Source organism: Drechmeria coniospora, chromosome 03, assembly GCF_001625195.1.
Source record: "Drechmeria coniospora strain ARSEF 6962 chromosome 03, whole genome shotgun sequence".
Classification (NCBI taxonomy): domain Eukaryota; kingdom Fungi; phylum Ascomycota; class Sordariomycetes; order Hypocreales; family Ophiocordycipitaceae; genus Drechmeria; species Drechmeria coniospora.
The window spans coordinates 9,625,776-9,648,860 of record NC_054391.1 but is presented as its reverse complement, the minus strand read 5'-3'; the positions used below and the strand labels follow the sequence as shown (position 1 = coordinate 9,648,860).

The 23,085-nt window shown below is 46.3% G+C and overlaps 4 protein-coding genes across 4 annotated transcripts; 3 read left to right on the top strand and 1 right to left on the bottom strand.

Annotated features, from left to right (window-relative positions):
* Positions 1 to 3,993: 3,993 nt before the first annotated feature.
* Positions 3,994 to 6,504, top strand: DCS_08262 (uncharacterized protein; the record flags this gene model as incomplete). The annotated part of the gene is made up of 10 exons (XM_040805540.1): positions 3,994 to 4,310; positions 4,416 to 4,457; positions 4,509 to 4,591; positions 4,644 to 4,889; positions 4,995 to 5,006; positions 5,067 to 5,170; positions 5,223 to 5,264; positions 5,317 to 6,041; positions 6,147 to 6,305; positions 6,375 to 6,504. 10 exons carry the CDS (start codon positions 3,994 to 3,996, stop codon positions 6,502 to 6,504), a joined length of 1,860 nt encoding a protein of 619 aa, XP_040655644.1.
* Positions 6,505 to 6,512: 8 nt separating this feature from the next.
* On the bottom strand, positions 6,513 to 7,377 carry DCS_08261 (uncharacterized protein; the record flags this gene model as incomplete). Its single annotated transcript, XM_040805539.1, has 2 exons — positions 6,513 to 6,527; positions 6,580 to 7,377. 2 exons carry the CDS (start codon positions 7,375 to 7,377, stop codon positions 6,513 to 6,515), a joined length of 813 nt encoding a protein of 270 aa, XP_040655643.1.
* Positions 7,378 to 11,556: 4,179 nt separating this feature from the next.
* DCS_08260 (uncharacterized protein) lies at positions 11,557 to 11,745 on the top strand (the record flags this gene model as incomplete). The annotated part of the gene is made up of 1 exon (XM_040805538.1): positions 11,557 to 11,745. One exon carries the CDS (start codon positions 11,557 to 11,559, stop codon positions 11,743 to 11,745), a length of 189 nt encoding a protein of 62 aa, XP_040655642.1.
* A 10,338-nt stretch (positions 11,746 to 22,083) lies between these two features.
* On the top strand, positions 22,084 to 23,079 carry DCS_08259 (MGMT family protein; the record flags this gene model as incomplete). The annotated part of the gene is made up of 3 exons (XM_040805537.1): positions 22,084 to 22,292; positions 22,471 to 22,581; positions 22,665 to 23,079. The coding sequence occupies 3 exons, from the start codon at positions 22,084 to 22,086 to the stop codon at positions 23,077 to 23,079; spliced, it is 735 nt and encodes a 244-aa protein (XP_040655641.1).
* Positions 23,080 to 23,085: the final 6 nt, after the last annotated feature.

The window sequence follows — 23,085 nt, the reverse complement described above, 5'->3', positions numbered from 1 at the left end:
TACTGTTAACTGCTTTACGCAAATTATTGTAACCTTGACAGGTGGTATAATTACAACTACTACCTATGGACCGACTCCTGGTACTAGAATCGTTGGACCGACTCCAGGTTGTACTGTCAATTGTAGCACTACAATTATTGTAACTGTTACAGGTAGGTTGAGTACTTTAACTACCTTTGGACCGACTCCTGGTACTACTACAATTTCTCCTCCACCAGGATGTACAGTAAACTGCTTTACACAAATTATTGTTACCGAAACTGGCGGTCTTGTAACATCAACCACCTATGGACCGACTCCTGGTACTAGTACGATTCCACCTCCGCCTGGCTGCACAATAAATTGCGTTACGTCAATTATTGTTACAGCTACACGTGGATATAGCACGTCTACTACGTTCGGACCAACTGCCGGTACAAGTACAATTCCTCCACCACCTGGGTGCACAGTTAACTGCTTTACACAAATTATTGTTACCCAAACCGGTGGTCTTGTAACGTCAACTACATTTGGACCGACTCCTGGTACCAGTACGATTATACCTCTACCAGGATGTACGGACAATTGTATTACAAGTATTATTGTTACGGCAACAGGTAGTTTGGTTACTTTAACTACGTTCGGGCCAACGGCTGGCACTAGTACAATTCCGCCTCCCCCGGGCTGCAGCATTAACTGCATTACATCAATTATTGTTACCCAAACAGGAGGTCTTATTACTTTAACTACATTTGGACCTACTCCTGGTACAAGTACGATTCCACCCCTGCCTGGCTGCACTGGAAATTGCGTTACATCAATTATTGTTACAGCTACAGGGGGATATAGTACCTCTACTACATTTGGACCAACTCCTGGTACCAGTACAATTCTACCACTACCAGGATGTACAGTAAACTGCTTTACACAAATTATAGTTACCGAAACTGGCGGTCTTGTAACGTCAACCACCTATGGACCGACTCCTGGTACTAGCACGATTCCACCTCCGCCTGGCTGCACTATAAATTGCGTTACGTCAATTATTGTTACAGCTACACGTGGATATAGCACGTCTACTACGTTCGGACCAACTGCCGGTACAAGTACAATTCCTCCACCGCCTGGGTGCATAGTTAACTGCTTTACACAAATTATTGTTACCCAAACCGGTACTCTTGTAACGTCAACTACCTATGGACCGACTCCTGGTACTAGCACAATTCTACCTCCGCCTGGCTGCACTGTAAATTGCGTTACCGTAATTATTGTTACAGCTACGGGTGGATACAGTACGTCTACCACGTTCGGACCAACTCCTGGTACTAGTACAATTCCGCCACTACCAGGATGTACAGTAAACTGCTTTACACAAATTATTGTTACCCAAACCGGTGGTCTTGTAACGTCAACTACCTATGGACCAACTCCTGGTACTAGCACAATTCTACCTCCGCCTGGCTGCACTATAAATTGTGTTACCTCAATTATTGTTACAGCTACGGGTAGATACAGTACGTCTACCACGTTCGGACCAACTGCCGGTACAAGTACAATTCCTCCACCGCCTGGGTGCATAGTTAACTGCTTTACACAAATTATTGTTACCCAAACCGGTGGTCTTGTAACGTCAACTACCTATGGACCGACTCCTGGTACTAGTACAATTCCACCTCCGCCTGGCTGCACTGTAAATTGCGTTACATCAATTATTGTTACGACTACGGGTGGATACAGTACGTCTACTACGTTCGGACCAACTGCCGGTACAAGTACGATTCCTCCACCGCCTGGGTGCATAGTTAACTGCTTTACACAAATTATTGTTACCCAAACCGGTGGTCTTGTAACGTCAACTACCTATGGACCGACTCCTGGTACTAGTACAATTCCACCTCCGCCTGGCTGCACTGGAAATTGCGTTACCTCAATTATTATTACAGCTACGGGTGGATACAGTACGTCTACCACGTTCGGACCAACTCCTGGTACTAGTACAATTCCACCACTACCAGGATGTACAGTAAACTGCTTTACACAAATTATTGTTACCCAAACCGGTGGTCTTGTAACGTCAACTACCTATGGACCAACTCCTGGTACTAGTACAATTCTACCTCCGCCTGGCTGCACTATAAATTGTGTTACCTCAATTATTGTTACAGCTACGGGTAGATACAGTACGTCTACTACGTTCGGACCAACTGTCGGTACAAGTACAATTCCTCCACCGCCTGGGTGCATAGTTAACTGCTTTACACAAATTATTGTTACCCAAACCGGTACTCTTGTAACGTCAACTACCTATGGACCGACTCCTGGTACTAGTACAATTCCACCTCCGCCTGGCTGCACTGTAAATTGCGTTACATCAATTATTGTTACGGCTACGGGTGGATACAGTACGTCTACTACGTTCGGACCAACTGTCGGTACAAGTACAATTCCTCTACCGCCTGGGTGCATAGTTAACTGCTTTACACAAATTATTGTTACCCAAACCGGTACTCTTGTAACGTCAACTACCTATGGACCGACTCCTGGTACTAGTACAATTCCACCTCCGCCTGGCTGCACTGTAAATTGCGTTACATCAATTATTGTTACGGCTACGGGTGGATACAGTACGTCTACTACATTCGGACCAACTGCCGGTACAAGTACGATTCCTCCACTGCCTGGGTGCATAGTTAACTGCTTTACACAAGTTATTGTTACCCAAACCGGTGGTCTTGTAACGTCGACTACATTTGGACCAACTCCTGGTACCAATACGATTGTACCTCTACCAGGATGTACGGGCAATTGTATTACAAGTATTATTGTTACGGCAACAGGTAGTTTGGTTACTTTAACTACGTTCGGGCCAACGGCCGGCACCAGTACAATTCCGCCTCCCCCGGGCTGCAGCATTAACTGCATTACATCAATTATTGTTACCCAAACAGGAGGTCTTATTACTTTAACTACATTTGGACCTACTCCTGGTACAAGTACGATTCCACCCCTGCCCGGCTGTACTGTAAATTGCGTTACATCAATTATTGTTACAGCTACAGGGGGATATAGTACCTCTACTACATTTGGACTAACTCCTGGTACTACTACAATTTCCCCTCCACCAGGATGTACAGTAAACTGCTTTACACAAATTATAGTTACCGAAACTGGCGGTCTTATTACTTCAACTACCTTTGGACCAACGCCCGGTACAAGCACGATATATCCCCCATCTGGATGTAGTGTCAATTGCGTTATAAGTATTATTGTTACTGCAACGGGTGGCTTCGTTACTTCAACTACATTCGGACCAACTGCTGGTACAAGTACAATTCCACCACCACCGGGCTGCACGGTTAACTGCGTTACATCAATCATTGTTACAGCTACCGGTGGCTTAGTTACCTCTACTACGTTTGGACCAACCCCTGGTACTAGCACGATTTCTCCAGCGGCTGGATGTACAGTCAACTGCGTTATATCTATTATTGTTACAGCTACAGGTGGTCTTGTTACCTCTACTAAATTTGGACCAACCCCTGGTACTAGTACGATTCCTCCACCACCTGGATGCACGGTCAACTGCGTTACATCAATTATTATTACAGCTACAGGTGGCCTTGTTACCTCTACTACATTTGGACCTACCCCTGGTACTAGTACGATTCCTCCACCACCTGGATGCACGGTCAACTGCATTACATCAATTATTATTACAGCTACAGGTGGTATTATTACCTCTACTATATTTGGACTAACCCCTGGTACTAGTACGATTCCTCCCCCACCTGGATGTACCGTGAACTGCATTACATCAATTATTGTTACAGCTACAGGTGGCCTTGTTACCTCTACTACATTTGGGCCGACGCCCGGTACAAGCACAATCCCGCCCCCGCCCGAATGTACTGTCAATTGTGTCACAAGTATTATCGTTACCGCAACTGGCGGCTTTGTTACTTCTACTACGTTTGGACCAACTGCTGGAACTAGTACGATTCCACCCTCCCCTGGATGTACGACCAACTGCGTAACAAGCATTATAGTTACAATAACAGCGGGTGCAGTAACTACAACAACGGTAGGCCCCACAGCAGGCACGTCGACGATCCCACCAACCCCTGGGTGCACAGCCAACTGCGTAACGACAGTAATTGTTACAGCAACAGCGACTGCTGGAGCTACTACAACGACTACATTAGGTCCAACGGCCGGTACATCAACCATCTTACCGCCTGCTGGGTGTACAACCAACTGTATAACATCCATTATTGTCACAACGCCTCCTACTTTGAACGCAACTACATCCACAACACTAGGTCCAACTGCCGGTACATCAACGATTCTACCTCCTCCTGGATGCACGACTAACTGTATAACGTCCATTATTGTAACAACGCCTCCCACTTTGAGCGCTACGACGACAACAACTATAGGTCCGACCTCTGGTACATCGACGGTCCCGCCGCCCCCTGGATGTACGACCAACTGCGTAACAAGCATTATAGTTACAATTACTAGGGGTGTAGTAACGACAACGACTGTAGGCCCTACAGCAGGCACGTCGACGATCCCGCCAACCCCTGGGTGTACAGCCAACTGCGTAACGACAGTAATTGTTACCGCAACAGCGACTGCTGGAGCTACTACAATAACTACATTAGGTCCAACGGCCGGTACATCAACCATCTTACCGCCTGCTGGGTGTACCACTAACTGCATAACATCTATTATTGTTACGACGCCCCCTACCTTTAGCGCAACAACAGCAACAACACCTGGCTTAACAGCCGGTACATTAACGATTCTACCACCTCCTGGCTGCACGACGAACTGCATCACGTCTATCATTGTAACAACAGCTCCTACCTTTAGTGCAACAACAGCAACAACACTTGGTCCAACTGCCGGTACGTCAACCATCTTACCGCCTCCTGGATGCACGACCAACTGTATAACGTCTATTATTGTAACAACACCTCCCACTTTGAGCGCTACGACGACAACAACTATAGGTCCGACTGCTGGTACATCGACGGTCCCGCCGCCCCCTGGATGTACGACCAACTGCATAACAAGCATTATAGTTACGATTACTGGAGGTGTAGTAACGACAACAACTGTAGGCCCTACAGCAGGCACGTCGACAATCCCACCAACCCCTGGGTGCACAGCCAACTGCGTAACGACAGTAATTATTACCGCAACAGCAACTGCAGGAGCTACTACAACGACTACATTAGGTCCAACGGCCGGTACATCAACCATCTTACCGCCTGCTGGGTGTAAGACCAACTGCATAACATTTATTATTGTTACGACGCCCCCTACCTTTAGCGCAACGACAGCAACAACGCTTGGTCTAACTGCCGGTACGTCAACTATCTTACCGCCTCCTGGATGCACGACCAACTGTATAACGTCCATTATTGTAACAACGCCTCCCACTTTGAGCGCTACGACGACAACAACTATAGGTCCGACCGCTGGTACATCGACGATCCCGCCGCCCCCTGGATGTACGACCAACTGCGTAACAAGCATTATAGTTACGATTACTGGAGGTGTAGTAACAACAGCGACTGTAGGCCCTACAGCCGGCACGTCGACGATCCCACCACCCCCTGGGTGCACAGCCAATTGCGTAACGACAGTAATTGTTACTGTAACAGTAACTACTGGAGCCACTACAACGACTACATTAGGTCCAACGGCCGGTACATCAACCATATTACCGCCTGTTGGGTGTACGGCCAACTGTATAACATCTATTATTGTCACAACGCCTCCCACTTTGAGCGCTACGACAACAACAACTATGGGTCCGACCGCTGGTACATGGACGATCCCGCCGCCCCCTGGATGTACGACCAACTGCGTAACAAGCATTATAGTTACGATTACTGGGGGTATAATAACGACAACGACTGTAGGCCCCACAGCAGGCACGTCGACGATCCCACCAACCCCTGGGTGCACAGCCAATTGCGTAACGACAGTAATTGTTACCGCAACAGTAACTGCGGGAGCTACTACAACGACTACATTAGGTCCAACGGCCGGTACGTTAACTATCTTACCTCCTGCTGGGTGTACGACCAACTGTGTAACATCCATTATTGTCACAACGCCCCCTACTTTGAACGCAACTATAACCACAACACTAGGTCCAACTGCCGGTACATCAACGATTCTACCTCCTCCTGGATGCACAACCAACTGTATAACGTCCATTATTGTAACAACGCCTCCTACTTTAAGCGCTATGACGACAACAACTATGGGTCCGACCGCTGGTACATCGACGATCCCGCCGCCCCCTGGATGTACGACCAACTGCATAACAAGCATTATAGTTACGATTACTGGAGGTGTAGTAACGACAACAACTGTAGGCCCTACAGCAGGCACGTCGACGATCCCACCAACCCCTGGGTGTACAGCCAACTGCGTAACGACAGTAATTGTTACCGCAACAGTAACTGCAGGAGCCACTACAACGACTATACTAGGTCCAACGGATAGTACATCAACTATATTACCGCCTGCTGGGTGTACGACCAGCTGCATAACATCTATTATTGTTATGACGCCCCCTACCTTTAGCGCAACAACAGCAACAACACCTGGCTTAACAGCCGGTACATCGACAATCCTGCCGCCGCTGGGATGTACAACTAACTGCGTGACGTCCATTATTGTTACTACGCCTCCTGCCTTGAGCGCAAAAACATCAACCACACTAGGTCCAACTGCTGGCACATCGACGATCTTGCCGCCCGCTGGTTGTACGACAAACTGCGTAACCTCCATTATTGTTACCACACCTCCTGCCTTGAGCGCAACAACATCAACTACACTAGGTCCAACTGCTGGCACATCGACGATCTTGCCGCCCGCTGGTTGTACAACAAACTGCGTAACCTCCATTATTGTTACCACACCTCCTGCCTTGAGCGCAACAACATCAACTACAATAGGTCCAACTGCTGGCACATCGACCATCTTGCCGCCCGCTGGTTGTACGACAAACTGCGTAACCTCCATTATTGTTACCACACCTCCTGCCTTGAGCGCAACAACATCAACCACACTAGGTCCAACTGCTGGTACATCGACGATCTTACCGCCCGCTGGTTGTACGATAAACTGCGTAACCTCCATTATTGTTACCACACCTCCTGCCTTGAGCGCAACAACATCAACCACACTAGGTCCAACTGCTGGTACATCGACGATCTTACCGCCCGCTGGTTGTACGATAAACTGCGTAACCTCCATTATTGTTACCACACCTCCTGCCTTAAGCGCAACAACATCAACTAAACTAGGTCCAACTGCTGGCACATCGACCATCTTGCCGCCCGCTGGTTGTACGACAAGCTGCATAACGTCCATTATTGTTACTATAACTGGTAATATTACAACCGTTACAACCCTAGGGTCAATCCCTGGAACAACAACAATACCCCCAACTTCTGGATGTACTACTAGTTGTACTACAACTATTCGAAAAACAGTAATCGGTACTATTGTTACGGTTTATACATCCGGGATAATAGGAGGGTCTAGTACTATTCATCCGACACTAGGGTGTATTACTAGCTGTACTACATCTGTTATTATTACATTACTACCTGACTCTGTTGTAACCACTACAATTACTGGAATTTTCCCAGGGACTAGAACTATAACCCCGTCGACTAATTGTATAAAACCCTGTACAACAACTGTTATTATTACTGCAAATTCGGACGTTATTATAACTACATCAATAGCTGGATCCGTACGGACAACGCGTACTTTTTTCCCAGCACCTAATTGCATACATCCATGCACAATACAAATTATTGTAGTAACTATACCACCTAACTCTGTAATTACAACTACAATTGGTGGATCAGTAGCAGGTACAACAACTATTATTCCAAGATCAGATTGCCCACTGCCTTGTACGACTAGTATTATTGTTCAAACACTAGTAGTTGTACCGACTAAACCCTGCCAAAATCCATGTTTAGGTGCTGTTGCATCCGGATTAACACTTCGAGTCTACCCTAACGTGTTTGGTATCGGGTGGGGAGGACAAACATTTACCGGATCGGAAGTTGGACTACAGTCTCCATACTATTATTTAAATCAAAATTTGCAACCAATAAATGAAACCATAACTAACAATCTAGATTTTAAATACTTCGGCAATCCCCGCCCTGGCTTTCCTGGTTTTCCTGCAGATCCGATCCAAATAATCTATTACCCTGGGGTAACTAGAGATCTCGAAGGAATGATTATTCCGGCTAGTAATTTTACTGCTGTTTATACCGGATACTTTCGGCCTGCAGTTTCGGGTTTATATAACTTTTGCGCGGATTTAGTAGACGATGCAGTTACTATCTATCTTGGAGACAGACTTGCTTTTGGTTGTAACAACCCTTTGGATATAAGTGAATCATTTGCTGCAAACTATTTACTTTCCGTTTGGTATAATGCACCGGGAAGATGTGCCCTGATAAGTCTTTCATCCGGGTATTTATATCCTATTCGATCTGTTTATGGTAATATTGCAACTGCATCTGATTTAAAGTTTACAATAACCCCCCCCGGGGGTACCCCTCAAAATTCATTCCCAGGCGCATTGTATCCAGAAAATATAACTTGTACACCTAATAGTTAACATAGTTGTTTAAGAGTTTATAATTTTATATATAAATATCCTTAGATATATATACAATATGTACTAAGTGCCCTGGCCCAACTGCCATATTCTATTACTAAATATTATTATACCTATTGTTAAAATTACTGGTATTTATACTAGTAAGACTACCCAAATAGGATACTATCCTATGTATTGCTATTTGCAATACCTGGCAGCAGTACTACTGCTTGCCAATATACTACCACTGTACTGCACGTACAAGTAGTATATTGAGTTGACGAATTGTACTTGCTATGCAAATTCTCCTTACTCAGACTTAGTATGACTAATGGCAGTACTACTGCCCAGCCAATTTACTACTGTTGTGCGTCTCGTGCAAGTAGTACTTGGTTGACTAAGCAAGATTATTGATCGGGCCGTCAATTGATGCGCTCCCAACTACTACTAGTAGTTGCCCGCTAACAGTACTACTGTTGCGCGGTAGGACCCACCCAACTGCAACTAGCAGTAGCTTGCTAGTAGTACTATTACTGGCCCTCTCGACTACTGCAGTACTCCTGCTGTACTGTTACGACCGAACACTAATACCAACTAAGTCTGCCAGTTGCATACACCAACTGTGCAACTTGCAGTATGACTCAACCAGAGTATTTGGAGCTGCATTGAATGCAAGCAGATTGTTCGGAGATGCATTGTATGGAATCAGACAGAATTCCAACACGTGCACATTGCACTGATTGAGGTACTACCTCTCAGGTATAAAATGGTCCTCCCTTTCCTACACTCTTAGATAGTTAGGATACAAGCACGCAAGACATATACGCTGTAAACACACACGCATGCGCGCAAGCACAAGAAATACAACAGTCTTTCTTTTTGAATTGTCCCTTGGCACTACTATTTGACTTGTTCAAATCTGTATTTCTTGCCCAGTTACTAACTGGTGCACTTCCTGCTGTTACCAACAACCTTGACTGATATCCATTTTGGATAGTCCGTGCAACTGAACTTCCATTGCGCACCCTTCCCATTTTACCCCTTTATTCCAAGAGGTATTTCCCCTTTTATTTTTAAGACCTATATAGCACTTGACAGTCTTAATCAATAAGCTGCTAGCTAGTTGTGTTTCTTCTTAGTTATAGTAGTCTCGAGCTCTTCTTTTATAGGCTAGTTGCCATATAACTTAAGCCGAGTCCTGCTGGTCTTTGTAGTCTCGTAGGTAATATCGTTGCTGACCGCTCTACTAGGGAAGTAGCGACTACTAGTATATCGTTAGTTAGTTCAATCTATATATCTTCTGGACCATAGGATACATTAATATATCGATAGTCTAATGGTCAGATTGGCTTCTTTCCCCTGCCTCTGATCGGCTGACTGCAGATCCCGGCTTCGCAGGGCATAGAAAGTGTTTGCCCTAGTTATTTCTGCTTGCCCTAGTTATTTCTGTAGCAAGGGTGACTCATTGGGGTTTGCGGACAGTGTAAGGCGCGCCATTGGCGTGTAGGCCTTATAAGCGAATGTGAGGTGCAGTACTCGCACTTAGTGCGGGTACTAGTAGATCTTTTGACAGTTTGGCCATTTGGTCTAATAGTTTACTGGTCTATTTGTTGCGGAGTCGCTAGGCGACTGCTCTAGGACTCTTAATGATGTTTATTAAAAGACTTGAAGGATAGGAAAACTACTTGGCTACTAGGGCTTCTAGTTGTATGCGTTCCTCCTAGTGGGTCCCTTGGTTCCCTCCGTTCTCCTATATCGGGCTAAGCCCGATACCATAATATACCGTCTCGCTCTACCCGTTCGAAGTAAAGTCTAGCTGTAGCCGTAGCTAACCTACCCTTCCCTAGGCTGGCTTCCCAATCTATAGCTCCCCCTAAGATATTAATTTTTTTTTTTTTTGGGTATTCGTTGGGTACTAAGTGCGCGCAGCCTCCTCCCCGCATTATCCCCTGTCGGGAGCTTGCTAGTTACCCGGAGCGACTAACTCTACCCTGCCTTGGCCCCTCCCTAGGTATTTACCGGGTGCCTGAAGCAACTAACTCTACCCCGCTTTGTCCCCTCCTCGGGTGTTCCCCGGGTGCCTAAGGCGCCCGGTATTACCCTGCTTTTCCCCCTTGCTACTCCCTTTGTGTTGCCCTCTCCGTTCCCTTCCTATTGCGCTTTATTGTTCCTCTTTCCTTTAACTATTGTGCCTGCCCGTTTTCCAGCTTCTTGCCGTACGATTTGTTGTTAACTCCTTTGCTGCCTCCTGTTGCGCTTGCTCCTCTATTGCCGTTGTTCCTCCCCCGTAAGGTAGGTTGCTGCTTCCTCGTTGGGGCCGTTCCGTATGTCCTTTGGGCCGTTAGCTGATAAGCTGGTGACTATAGGAACTGTTAATCTTAGTCTTACCGCTGTTGCTCCTCCCTTGTAGAGGACTTGTTTACCTTTCCGTCGCCGCCGCCGCCGCCATTATATCTACCGCCGCGGGTGCTCCCCCCCCCCCCCCCGGATGCGGTTCGGGCCCGCGTTACGGCCATTATGCCGATAAGTCGGACCGTTGCCGCGCCCTGGGCGAATACTTAGTGGAGGGTAATTCCTCCGACGAGGAGTTTGTACCTCCGGAGGAGGTACGCGGGATGTACCTCCCTTGCGTTAATTGCCTTGTTACTAGCGGCCGCGACGACTGCGTGCTAGGCCGTAGTGCTGGTTGCCGTGCGTGCATGCGCGCGTACGCTAAATGCGTCTAGGTGCTGCATTTGTTTGCCGCGCGCCCTTAGCTGCGTTGCGCCCTGCGCGACCTTCGTGCTTGCGCCCAGCGCAACGTCTATATCCTGGTTGAGGCCCGCCCTAAGGTTGGAACCGTACCGGGCGCTTGCGCTGTCCTCTTGCTTAAATTTCTAGCCCTGGGCCGGGTTTGGGCTCGCACCCTGGCCCTGGCCGAGATGGAGCCCGCCCCCGTGCGCCCCGCCTATACCCTTGCCCCCGTGCCGGGTGTTGTCTCCCCCCCCGCCGCTGCCGACGACGACGACCCGAACTGCGCCCTCGTCCTTACCGCTAACGCCTTAACCCCGACTCGGGCTGGTGGCCGTTCCGGTAGCGTACCGAGCGCGCAGCTTGGCGTGTTCGCTTAGGGCGTGGCCCGGGCCCTAACGGGCATCCAGAGTAACGTGCGCGGTCTTGCCCGCTGTTAGCAGGCGCAGGAGAGCGTTAGTGCCGAGTTAGTGGCTACCTTAGCCGAGATGCGCCGCAATATCTGTAAGTTGCGCGAGTCTTACGCGGACAGTTCCCCCTTATCGCACCGTCCCGCCCCCTCTACTCCCTGCGTCGCCCGTAATAGTAGCGGGTTGCGCCCGTCCTGCGTGGACAATGCAACTCCGTTGCGCCGCCCCGTTGCCTCCGCCCCTTATATCGCTTAAGTCGCCCGGCGCCTCCGTTTTGTACCCCTACCCCCGCCCCCCTTAATAACGTCCCGCCCCCGCCCAAGTACTGCAACGGACAGTTTCGAGACCCTCCCCAAGGAGGATACCGAGGAGGACAAGAGCAAGGAGGATATAAAGACCGATAAGTCTAAGTAGTACGGCTAGCGCGTATCTATAGTAGTAGTATCGGGTTGGGCCCTTGTCGGGGGCGCTCTAGGGCCGGTTTTTTCCTTTAGTGTGGTTGAAATTTTACGTTTCGTTTTGCGGCTTGCCCGCGCTCTGCCGTTTATATAGGGATCTCCCTACTGCTGTGTAAATTCCTCTAGGGCTTCCGTTTGTACTAAAGCCTCTATCGGTTCCTAGGTTAGTTATTTGTAACCTAGCTATTTTACAAGGGTATTGCATTATCCCCTTCGGCCTTGGGCCCCCCTTGTTGTAAGGATGCATTCGACCTAGTATTCCTCTTATAAGGTACCGTCCTTGTCTTGGACTAGCAGTAGGCCTGGCTCCGAATCCCGTACTACCTAACTGGGCAAGGGGTCGTTTGCTGCCCTTTCGATAAGGTCTATATAGAAGGTAGGGTGTAAGCCCCAAGGAATATTTAGTATTACTGTAAGTAGTATTAGTACCGCTAGTACCGTAAACTTAGAAGCTATTTAGTTTAGCTTTCTGTATAGCCTATTGGTTTTAATATATCTAAGGCTAAGCTAGACCTTATTACCTACTTAGAACTTCTCTACTGGGCGACCTAAAGCTACTGCCGACTTGTATAAGCGTTGTTGTATAAAGGCAATAGCTACTTATATAATTTCTGTTCCTTCCCTTAGGTGTTATAGGAAGGCAATAGCCCTCCCTTTTAGTGTTATTACGCTTGCCTGGTCGTCCTCTACCCTAGGTATTGTACCGATTTTATAGCCCAATAATAGCTTGTTCGGGCTGACTCCTGTAACTAAAGACTCCCTATTGTTTAGGGTAAGCTGGTAGGTAGCTAGGTGGGCCGGTTAGTCGAATTGCTTAAACGAGATTAGGATCCGTAGGGTGGCTTGAATTTCCTAATTTACCCTCTCGGTACCCCTATCCGTCTGGGGGTAGTATAACGTTAATAAGAGTTATTCTATACCAATAAGGGAGTATAGGGACGTCTAGAACTTGCTAAGCTAGTCTAATCCCCGATCCGTTATAATCTGGGTGGGAAAACCCCTAAATTGCTACCAATAGGTCTTAAACCGTTCCGTATAAGCCTCTATACTTATTGTAGTTATTGCCTTTAGTTAAATAAATTTAAAGAGGTAGTTTGTAATAACTATTAAGAATTAGGGGTCCTTATCGTTTTGTGCTAGTAGGTCGGTTATAAAGTCGATCGATATCTGCTTCCAATAACGGTCTAGCGGGGGGATTAGTTATAGGAGTCCCTATCTCTATAGACGGCTCTTACGGCTCCGGTAGTAGTAGTAATTCCGAACATACCGTACTACGTCCTGTAATATACTATCTTAGTGGAAGTCCCGCTAAAGTACTTGGAATGTTCCGTTTCGACTCGGGTGGCCCGATATAGGTAATTCGTATACCTATTGTATTATTTGCATTGTTAGTAGTTCCTAGGCTGGTAACTATAGGTATCCCCTATAGTATGTTGCGCTGTAGGTACTAATAGTACAATTGGCCGTTTATTCTTTTGTTTTCGCTTTTACTAGGAATTTCCGTACGCCTGTTGCAACTGCTTGTTGTTGGGCTTTATATATTGTATTGTTTTGTAACGCCTGGTCCTATAATTCCTATAGGTAGGGTTCTGGGAAGAGCAGTTAGCCGACTAGCGTATTCTGTAAAAATAGCGTTTCCTTCCCTGTCTGTCCCTGTACTGCTGGGAGCAGTTGGGATATATCGATAGCTCCTTGTCCCCCTTCCGTCTTTAGACGGGCCCGGTCCGCCCTTGTATTTGTAGCTATTGTATCCTGGGCGTTGGGACCTTCTTGCGCGGGTTGGCCTTTGGGCGCCTCCTGTAGTATAGAGATTGATACTGGCCGAAGTACTTGTCCTAGGCGTAGTGCGTCCTCCTTGTCCTGTTCCCGATACGAGAGCGCATCCGGCCGTTGTGCTTATAAGCCTGGTCTGTACTGTAGCGAGTAATTAAAGTTTGTAAGGACTTCCGCCTACCGTACCTATCGTTTCGATATCTCCTGCGGTTTAGTAAAGTATTTAAGGTTCTTATAGTCCGTTAGAATAGTAAATAGTTTTGCAATGCCTTATAGGTTTACCGACTATACCTTAAGGTAGCTAATAACTACTAGGAGTTCCTTGTTGTAGATTGTATAATTCCTTTCTGCTGGTATAAGTTTGGCTGAGTAGTAGGCTACTGGTTATAGGACCCCCTTACTATCGATTTGCAAGAGGTATCCCTTTAGTACCTTGCTTAAGCAATTGGTCTTAACGAGAGTCTTCCTGTCTAGGTCCTATTGTACTAGGATTGGGTATAACGAAAAGGCCCGCTTAAGGGATTGGAAGGCTGCGTCTTCTTTGGGTCCCTAGCGAAATAGTATACCCCTCCCTATAAGGGCTGTAAGTAGTTTTGTAAGGCTTGCAAAATTGGGAATAAATTCGCGGTAGAAGTTCGTAAAACCTAGGAAGCTCCTAATCCCCCTTACCTTAGTAGGTAGTTACTATTCTTAAATTATAGCGATTTTCGCTAGGTCGGGCCTAACCTTAATGCCTACTTAAATAATAAACCCAAGGTATTTAACTTCTATTGTTGCAAATACGTACTTATCGAGATCTAGGTACAGACCGGCTGCCCGGAGCCGCTTAAGGATTTCCCTAACCTTAGTAAGGTAGTTGGCCTTCGATCCGGAGGTATAGATTAGGATATTGTTTAGATAGGCTGCAACCTACTCCCCTAATTTATCCTGCAATACCTTATTAATATATCTTTAGAATAAAGCTAGTACTCTAGCTAGACCGAAGGGGTAAACTAACTATTTAAATAGACTAAATCGTATGCGGAATACTGTAAGCGGTTTGTCTCCTAGCGCTATACGTAACTTATGGAATGCTGCTTGTACGTTTAGTTTAGTAAACTAGCGTACCCCTAAGAGTAAGCGTAGTATTTCTTTAACTAGCGGGAGTGGGTAGCGATCCTGTTGTGTAATCTTATTTAGGGCCCGGTAGTCTATATATAGCCTCTATCCTTTGTTTTCTTTCTTAGTAAGTAGTATTAGTACTACTACTGCTAACGAACTAGCCTGTATCTATCCCTTGTTTAGTAGGTCTGTAATCTGTTTGTGGACTTCGAGTAGTTAGTCTTATAGTAAGTTGTACAGTAGGCCCTAGGGTAGCTATAGTATTTCTCCCTTGTCGTTTTGTTATAGTCGGATATAGTGGTCCTAGGAACCCCGGTGTAGTAGTAGGCCTAAGGCCTATTCCTTATCGAAGAGATTAGTATAGTCCTAGAGGGCTATCGGGAGAGTAGGTGGGGCTATTGCTATTATATTTATACTTCCGGGTGCTTGTAGTGCTATTTCTTATAGTTTTATTGCTATTTCTCGTAAGCTTATTACTACTAGTACTTCCTATTGTTTCCGTAAAAAGGTTTGTACTAGCGTAAGGTGTACCTCCTAGGACCTATTGGGAGGGCGGATGTTGTTTGCTTATACGATTTGGTTGCCTACCGCCCCGATTGTAAGGGTCCGATCTATTGCGTTTAGGGTAACCTGTCGATGTTCTATCTATAGTAGACTTAGTATAGCGTCTCGACTTAGGCCTAGGATAACGTATAGGAGTACTAGGCTCTCCTAGCTATTTATATCGATTGTCGTACGGACTATATTGGTTATTGTAGGGTAGGCGAGGGTATTGCCTGTATTCTGCCGAGAAGTTGTAACAGCCGTTTAGAGTAGCCGTTTTGTTGGAAGAGGGATAAGCTCGAGTTGCAGGCGTTAGGCTATCCTTTTGCTAATAGCCCTATAGCAGTTACAGCTGCTATCGATTTAAATATTAAGGAATCTTATAGAATTTACAAGTATAGTAATAAGAAAGGGTAGTCTATCTATCCTTAGTATAATCTTTTTAAACTTAGTCTCCTAATTCCCCTAGTTCCTTATGGTCCGCTTACCTGCAAACCCTTTGTGCCTTTATGTAAGATTTAGCTTGGAGGCGCCTTATTTCCCTCCTCTTCCTTAGTCTCTAATTCCTTACAAATATATTCTTCTCCCTAAGCGGCCTAAATACTTATCCCTAGGGTATATAGGATTGCGGCTCGTTGTAGGTATTGTTGGATATAGTAGCCTCCCTCCTTGCAGCGGATATATATACCGGCCGCCCTATACCTATCTCTCTCTTCCCGTATAACCCATTTCGCCCGCTGTTGGGGCCCGCCTTGGCCCCGGTTCGTTTTCGTTATCGGTCTAGTTGTAGCCGCTCTAGGCCCGGCCGTAGCCCTAGAGCCCGCCGTATTAACCCCTAACATTGGGGTATCGCCGTCCTTATCGGGTCGGGGGGTTGCTCTGGCCGTCCCTTGGCCGGGCCCGCCCCGGTCCCTAATTTTATCCTCTATATATTGCAATTCTATTTCGGATGCGATTTATTTATATACATTAACCGTCTCGTTATAGTCATCTATTATAGCCCCCCGCCAAAGGATACAGTCCCTTATTCTCTTAGTTAGCCCAATACGGAGCTTTATAAGTTTTACCTCGCTAGGCTAATATATCCCTCCTACCAGTATAAGCTTTTCTTTAAAGCGTATAAGGAACGCTAGGAATAACTCCAACGTCCCTTGCCTAATGTCCTCTAGTTCAATAACCGCTAGTCGCTAGCGGTAGGGGTTACTATAAGCCGATTCGAGGTACGTTAGAAATTGGAACGGGTCGTAACCGATGCGGGAGCCTTCCTCGAAGTACGTTATAACTCGTCGCTGGACTTTGGCCGAGAGGTTTTACTAAACAAAGATCTATTGGTCCTAGGCGGACCCGATAAAGTCCCTATCCACCTAGAGCTTGCAGTCTATATAGAACTTCTAGGCTGCAAAGGTACCCTTATTGCCGTCGTACGGGTCCCCGACCGGAATCGGTTTGCGTTTAACACGGGCCCGTAGTGTACCCGACTCGTCCCCGGTCCGTTCCTGCTAGGGGTCGATTGTTAAGGTGTCCATTGGCTGGGCCGACGAGTGCCCTAGGTCCTGCTGTACCTATTGCTGCCTATTCTTCTATAGAGCTAAGATTTGGACGGAGTACGTTTCTATTTAGGCGTACATTCGGCCAAACTCTGTATGGACTTTTGCTATAAAGTCCTCTATAACTTGCTGGAGGTTAATTTCTTCGGGTTTCCCCTTATCCATTTTAACTTACGATAGTTAGGCTTTTCCTTCCTCCTAACCGGTATAAGTAAAGTCTTTTAAATATTGCGGAGTCACTAGGCGACTGCTCTAGGACTCTTAATAATGTTTATTAAAAGACTTAAAGGATAGGAAAACTACTTGGCCACTAGGGCTTCTAGTTGTATGCGTTCCTCCTAGTGGGTCCCTTGGTTCCCTCCGTTCTCCTATATCGGGCTAAGCCCGATACCATAACACTATTGTTCATATGAGCACACCTCCTTATATATGTTACAGACAGAGTCTCAACTGGGGATCCCGTTGGGCCAGGCGTTCTCTCTGGCGTAAGAAGTCCTTGGGTAGGTACAGGCGACTTGGTAATAATTACTTAACCTTTAGGGTGGAAATGTTTTCTCGGGGGAATTGAGGTAGTATTATTCTTGCAATTTGTATGCGCATAAGGAGGGGGTAGTGGAAGTATATCTCCCGGACTTACTACTATAATACAACTTGTATATATAGTAGCTAATTCATATTAGTGTTACAAAGCTGACTAGCAGGAAGGCAGTATGCGCAAAGACTGTAGAATTTTCGAACTAAGGAGGAAGAAAAGAGACAGAAAACAGTAAGTGCAGAGAGGAAGGGGCTATATACCCAGACGGTCCGCGCATTACGTAATAAAGAGTGTAGGGTAGGCTAGGAAGAGAGTACGATATACGATATCGTTACAATTAGAGCTAATTAATTAATATAATAATTTACCGCTCTCTTAATTACTACTAGTTATTACTAGCCTAAAGTACTACTATAAGCTATCTACTTACTTATTGTATAAGTTAAAATAGCTATTTAACTATACAATAAATCTAGCCAAACTATTATATAACTAAAATAACTATTTAACTATATAATAGATTCAGCTCCTAAGCTATCGTATAATAGAATATCTAATTAAGCTATTAAGTAAGAGAAATAGCAATCTATCTAGATCTATAAGGTCTTATTCTATAAATATAAATAGCTGCTCTTTTCCTATACTACAACTAGAAGAAAAAATTGCATTTATTTATATAAATTAGTATTACTAATTGTATACTCTTATCTAGTTACTAACTAGTACCCTTCTTTACTATTACTAATAGTATAATTGATTCCCTGGTCTATGCATTATACTTCTACTACCCCTACCTCTTGTATATATAATTGCAAGAGGTTATAAGCCCGGAAGGACTATAATTAATCCTTTGGAATTAATCTATACAACTTATTAAATTGCCTACTAGTACTATTAGTAAATTGCCCGGATCGATCTTTATATCTTATTAAGTTACCTACTAGTACTATTAGTAACAATTAATCGAATTCTATAACTTACTAAGTTACTGTTATGGAGTTACTAGGCAACTGCTCTAGGCCTCTCAATGATATTTATTAAAAGACTTAAAGGAGGGAACACTACTTAATAGCTAGGGCCTCTAGTTGTATGCGTTCTCTCTAGCGGGTCCATTGGTTCCCTCTATTTCCTATATCGGGCTAAGCCCGATACTATAACATACCGTCTCGCTCCGCCTGTTTGGAGTTATATCTGTCCATAGCAAAGGCCGGGCCACCCTTCCCTGGGCTAGCCTTCCTGGGCCAGCCTTCCTGGGCCAGCCTTCCCTATTGCTGGACTCGAGATATTTTTTTCGGGGGTTCTTCGGGTGTTCGTCGGGTGCCTGAAGCGTCCGGCCTCCCCCCGCTTCGTCCTCTCGTCGGGTGTTTACTGGGTGCCTGAGGCGCCCGGCCTTACCCTGCTTTTCCCCCTTGCTACTCCTGCTGTATTGATCTCTCTTTTCTCTTCCTGTTGCGCTTTATCGTTCCTCCTTCCTTTAACCCTTATGCCTGCCCGTCTTCTAGTTCCTTGCCGTACGATTTTATTGTTAACTTCCTTACTGCCTCCTGCCGCACCTGCCTCCGTATTGCTGTTATTCCTCCCCCGTAAGGTGGGTTGCTGCTCCCTCGTTGGGTCCGTTCCGTATATTCCTTGGGCGGTTGGCTAATAGACTGGTATTGATAGGAACTATTGATTTGTTTCTTGCTGCGTATAACGATATCGTATATTGTACTCTTCTTTCTGGCCTACCCTATACTCTGCATTACATACTATGTCGTAATGCACGGACCACCCTATATATATAGCCTCTTCCTTCTCCGCACTTAATGTTTTCTCTTTCCTTCCTCCTTAGTTCGAGAATTCTACAGTCTTTGCATCTACTGCCTTCCTGCTAGTCCGCATTATAATACTGCCTTCGTTCCTCCTCCGTAGGGTAGGTCGCTGTCCCTTGCTGTAATTGTGTTGTATCTTGCGCGGAAGGTATTGTACTAACGTTCCTAGCTTTTTCCGTTAGGAATTTGTTTACTTTTCTGCTGGCGCTTGTTATGGTATTGGGCTTAGCCCAATAAACAAGAACGGAGGGAACCAAGGGACCCACTAGGAAGTACGCATACAACTAGAAGCCCTAGTTGCTAAGTAGTTTTCCCTCCTTTAAGTCTTTTAATAAATATTATTAAGAGCCCTAGAGCAGTTGCCTAGTAACTCCTTAATATTTAAAAGACTTTACTTATACCGATTAGGAGGAAGGAAGAGCCTAACTATTGTAAGTCAAAATAGATAAGGGGAAGCTTAAAGAAATTAACCTTTAGTAAGTTATAGAGGACTTTATAGCAAAAGTCCATACAGAGTTTGGCTAAATATATGCCTAAATAGAAACGTACTCCGTTTAAATCTTAGCCCTATAGAAGAATAGACATAAATAGGTACAGTAGGACCTAGGGCACTTGTCGGCCCAGCTAATAGACACCTTAACAACCGACTCCCAGCAGGAACGGACCAGGGATAAGTCGGGCATACTACGGGCCTATATTAAATACAAACCAATCCTGGTCGGGGACCTATATAATAGCAATAAGGGTACCTTTGCAGCCTGGAAGTTCTATATAGACCGCAAGCTCCAGGTGGATAAGGACTTTATTAGGTCCGCCTAGGACTAATAGATCTTTATCTAGTAAAACCTTTCGGCCAAAGTCTAGCAACAAGTTACAATATACTTCGAAGAAGGTACCCGCATTAGTTACAACCCGTTCTAATTCCTAACGTACCTCGAATTGGCTTATAGCAACCCCTACTGCTAGCAACTAGCGGTTATTGAACTAAAGGACATTAGTGTTATGGTATCGGGCTTAGCCCAATATAGGAGAACGGAGGGAACTAAGGGACCCACTAGGAGGAACGCATACAACTAGAAGCCCTAGTTATTAAGTAGTTTTCTCTCCTTTAAGTCTTTTAATAAACATTATTGAGAGTCCTAGAGCAGTCGCCTAGCGACTCCGTAACAATTAGGCAAGGAACGTCGGAATTGTTCCTAGCGTTCCTTATATACTTTAAAGAGAAGCTTACATTAGTCTAGTAAGGTAAAACTTATAAAGCTCTACATTAGGCTAACTAAGAGAATAAGGGATTGTATTCTCTAGCAGGGAACTATAATAGACAACTATAATAAGGTGGTTAATGTATATAAATAAATTGCACCCGAAATAGAATTATAATATATAGAGGATAAAATTAGGGACTAAGGCGGGCCCGGCTAGGGGACAGCTAGGGCAACCCCCCGACCCAATAAGAACGGCAATACCCTAATATTAGGGGTTAATATAGTAGGCTCTAGGGCTACGACTAGGCCCAGAGCGGCTAGAACCAGGCCGATAACAAAAATGAACTAGGGCTAAGGCAGGCCCTAATAGCGGGCAAGATAGGTTATACAGGAAGAAAGGGATAGGCATAGGGCAGCCAATATATATATCTAGGGTTAATAATAGGATAGTATCCTATTTGGGTAGTCTTACTAGTATAAATTCTAGTATTATAACACTTTTTACAATAGCTCTGTATATCTTGGAGAGTATAACTTTAAGGCCATTGTATGACCTAGTGTATAGTATTTGCAGCATTTTGGCTGTACTCTTGGCCGTGTTGCTGCTTTAATTACTTTACATAAACTACCCTTGCATTTAGTACTATTTCGTAGGTTAGTTGGATTTGTGTTATGGAGTCACTAGTACTACCAGTATCTAGTGGTCGGAAATAGTTGTTAAGAAATCTACGGCACTCTAATCTGAATACTAGGCATTGGAGTACTTATACTCCAATACCTGCTTAGTCATAGAGTACAGAGTCACGTGCGGTAGCACGCGACCCTGTCCTAAGACATAGCTCTATTAGGCAAAGCCTAATATTATAACAATTTGTAGCTATTCGATTAATATATTAACGAGGCTCGAGTAATACCCGAGGATTGCCAAAATGGCAAAGGCAGTACTGTGTATGGAAGAGCTATAGATAAAGGGGTTAATCTTATTCTTGTAGGCCTTATTGTATGTACGCAAGGGAGACTATAAGATTGAGAAAATGTACCAGTAAAACTAGGCAAGTAGTTGTTGTAAAGAAGCTTCTGCAGCTCTTCAACTTTCCGTAATGCCTTACAAAATACCCAACTGCGTATAGTGCTGTTATCCAGCAAACTCCATTGTTAGTAGTATATAATATATGTTACTTATAATATAGGTTACTTAGATGCACGGGTACCCGTGCGCCTATTGCATCCCATTTACTCGTGCTCGCGCTACCCCTGCCAATCCTAGACTGCGCTCTCCATCAGACTGGCGACCGGCCAAACTCTTATCATCGACTTCGAAACCTCATCCGCAGCATGGCTCGCTCCGACGAGGCCGAGGCGTTCTTCCATGCCGTCTACTCCGCCGTCCAGGAGATCCCCGCCGGCAAGGTGACCTCCTACGGCCACATCGCCAGGCTCGTCGGCACGCGTGCGTCTCTCGTCTCAGCCTCCACAACCCCCGGGCCCCCGAGGCGGATGGTGGTGCTGACGAAGCGGTCGCCAAAGCCCAGCGGCCTCGTCAGGTCGGCGTCTGCATGAAACACCTCCCCGGCGACCCGTCGGCGCGCTTCAACATCTTCAACGTGCCGTGGCAGCGCGTCATCAGCGCCCGGGGCATCGTGTCGCCGAGGTGCCGCGCCGCCCGCCCCATCCGTCGCCGAAGAGCTGGCGTTGACTGACGACGTGTGACGGACGTGCCAGGTCGAACCCCGAAGGTGCGAGGAATCAGGCCGAGGCCCTGCGTGCCGAGGGCGTCCATGTCACGACCGGCGCTCTCGGCGAGCTGGCCGTCGACCTTGACCATCACGGCTGGTTTCCCGCCGCTCTCCCTTCGGAGCACGACCAGGAGCGAGGATGAGGCGGCCGAAGCTTGCTCCGTGGTCTTGCCCGAGCAGGCAGACGGTCCTCGCCGGCTTCCTCGTCGTCCTCGCCGGCTTCCTCGTCGTCCTCGCCGGCTTCCTCGTCGTCCTCGCCGGCTTCCTCGTCGTCCTCTCCATCACCACACGGCCCGGGGACCAACGTGCGCCGAGGCGGCGTCGAGCAAGCGCACGCTCTCCGCGAACATGCAATCCAGCGGCGTCGAGCAAGCGCACACTCTCCGCCAACATGCAATCCAACCGTGTATTCAACGCGAACCCTATCATGACTCAATTCATCGTAATCTCCGTCCCTCGCCTTCGTCATGCCGAATGTACGTGGTATCGTTCCCTTCCTCATATGTGCGTGCTTCGCAACGTCCGGCCCGTTCCCGTGGGTGAGTGTGCCCCCGAGGCGAGCAAATCGCACCGGCCGGCCATGCTCGCTGCGTGAAATAAA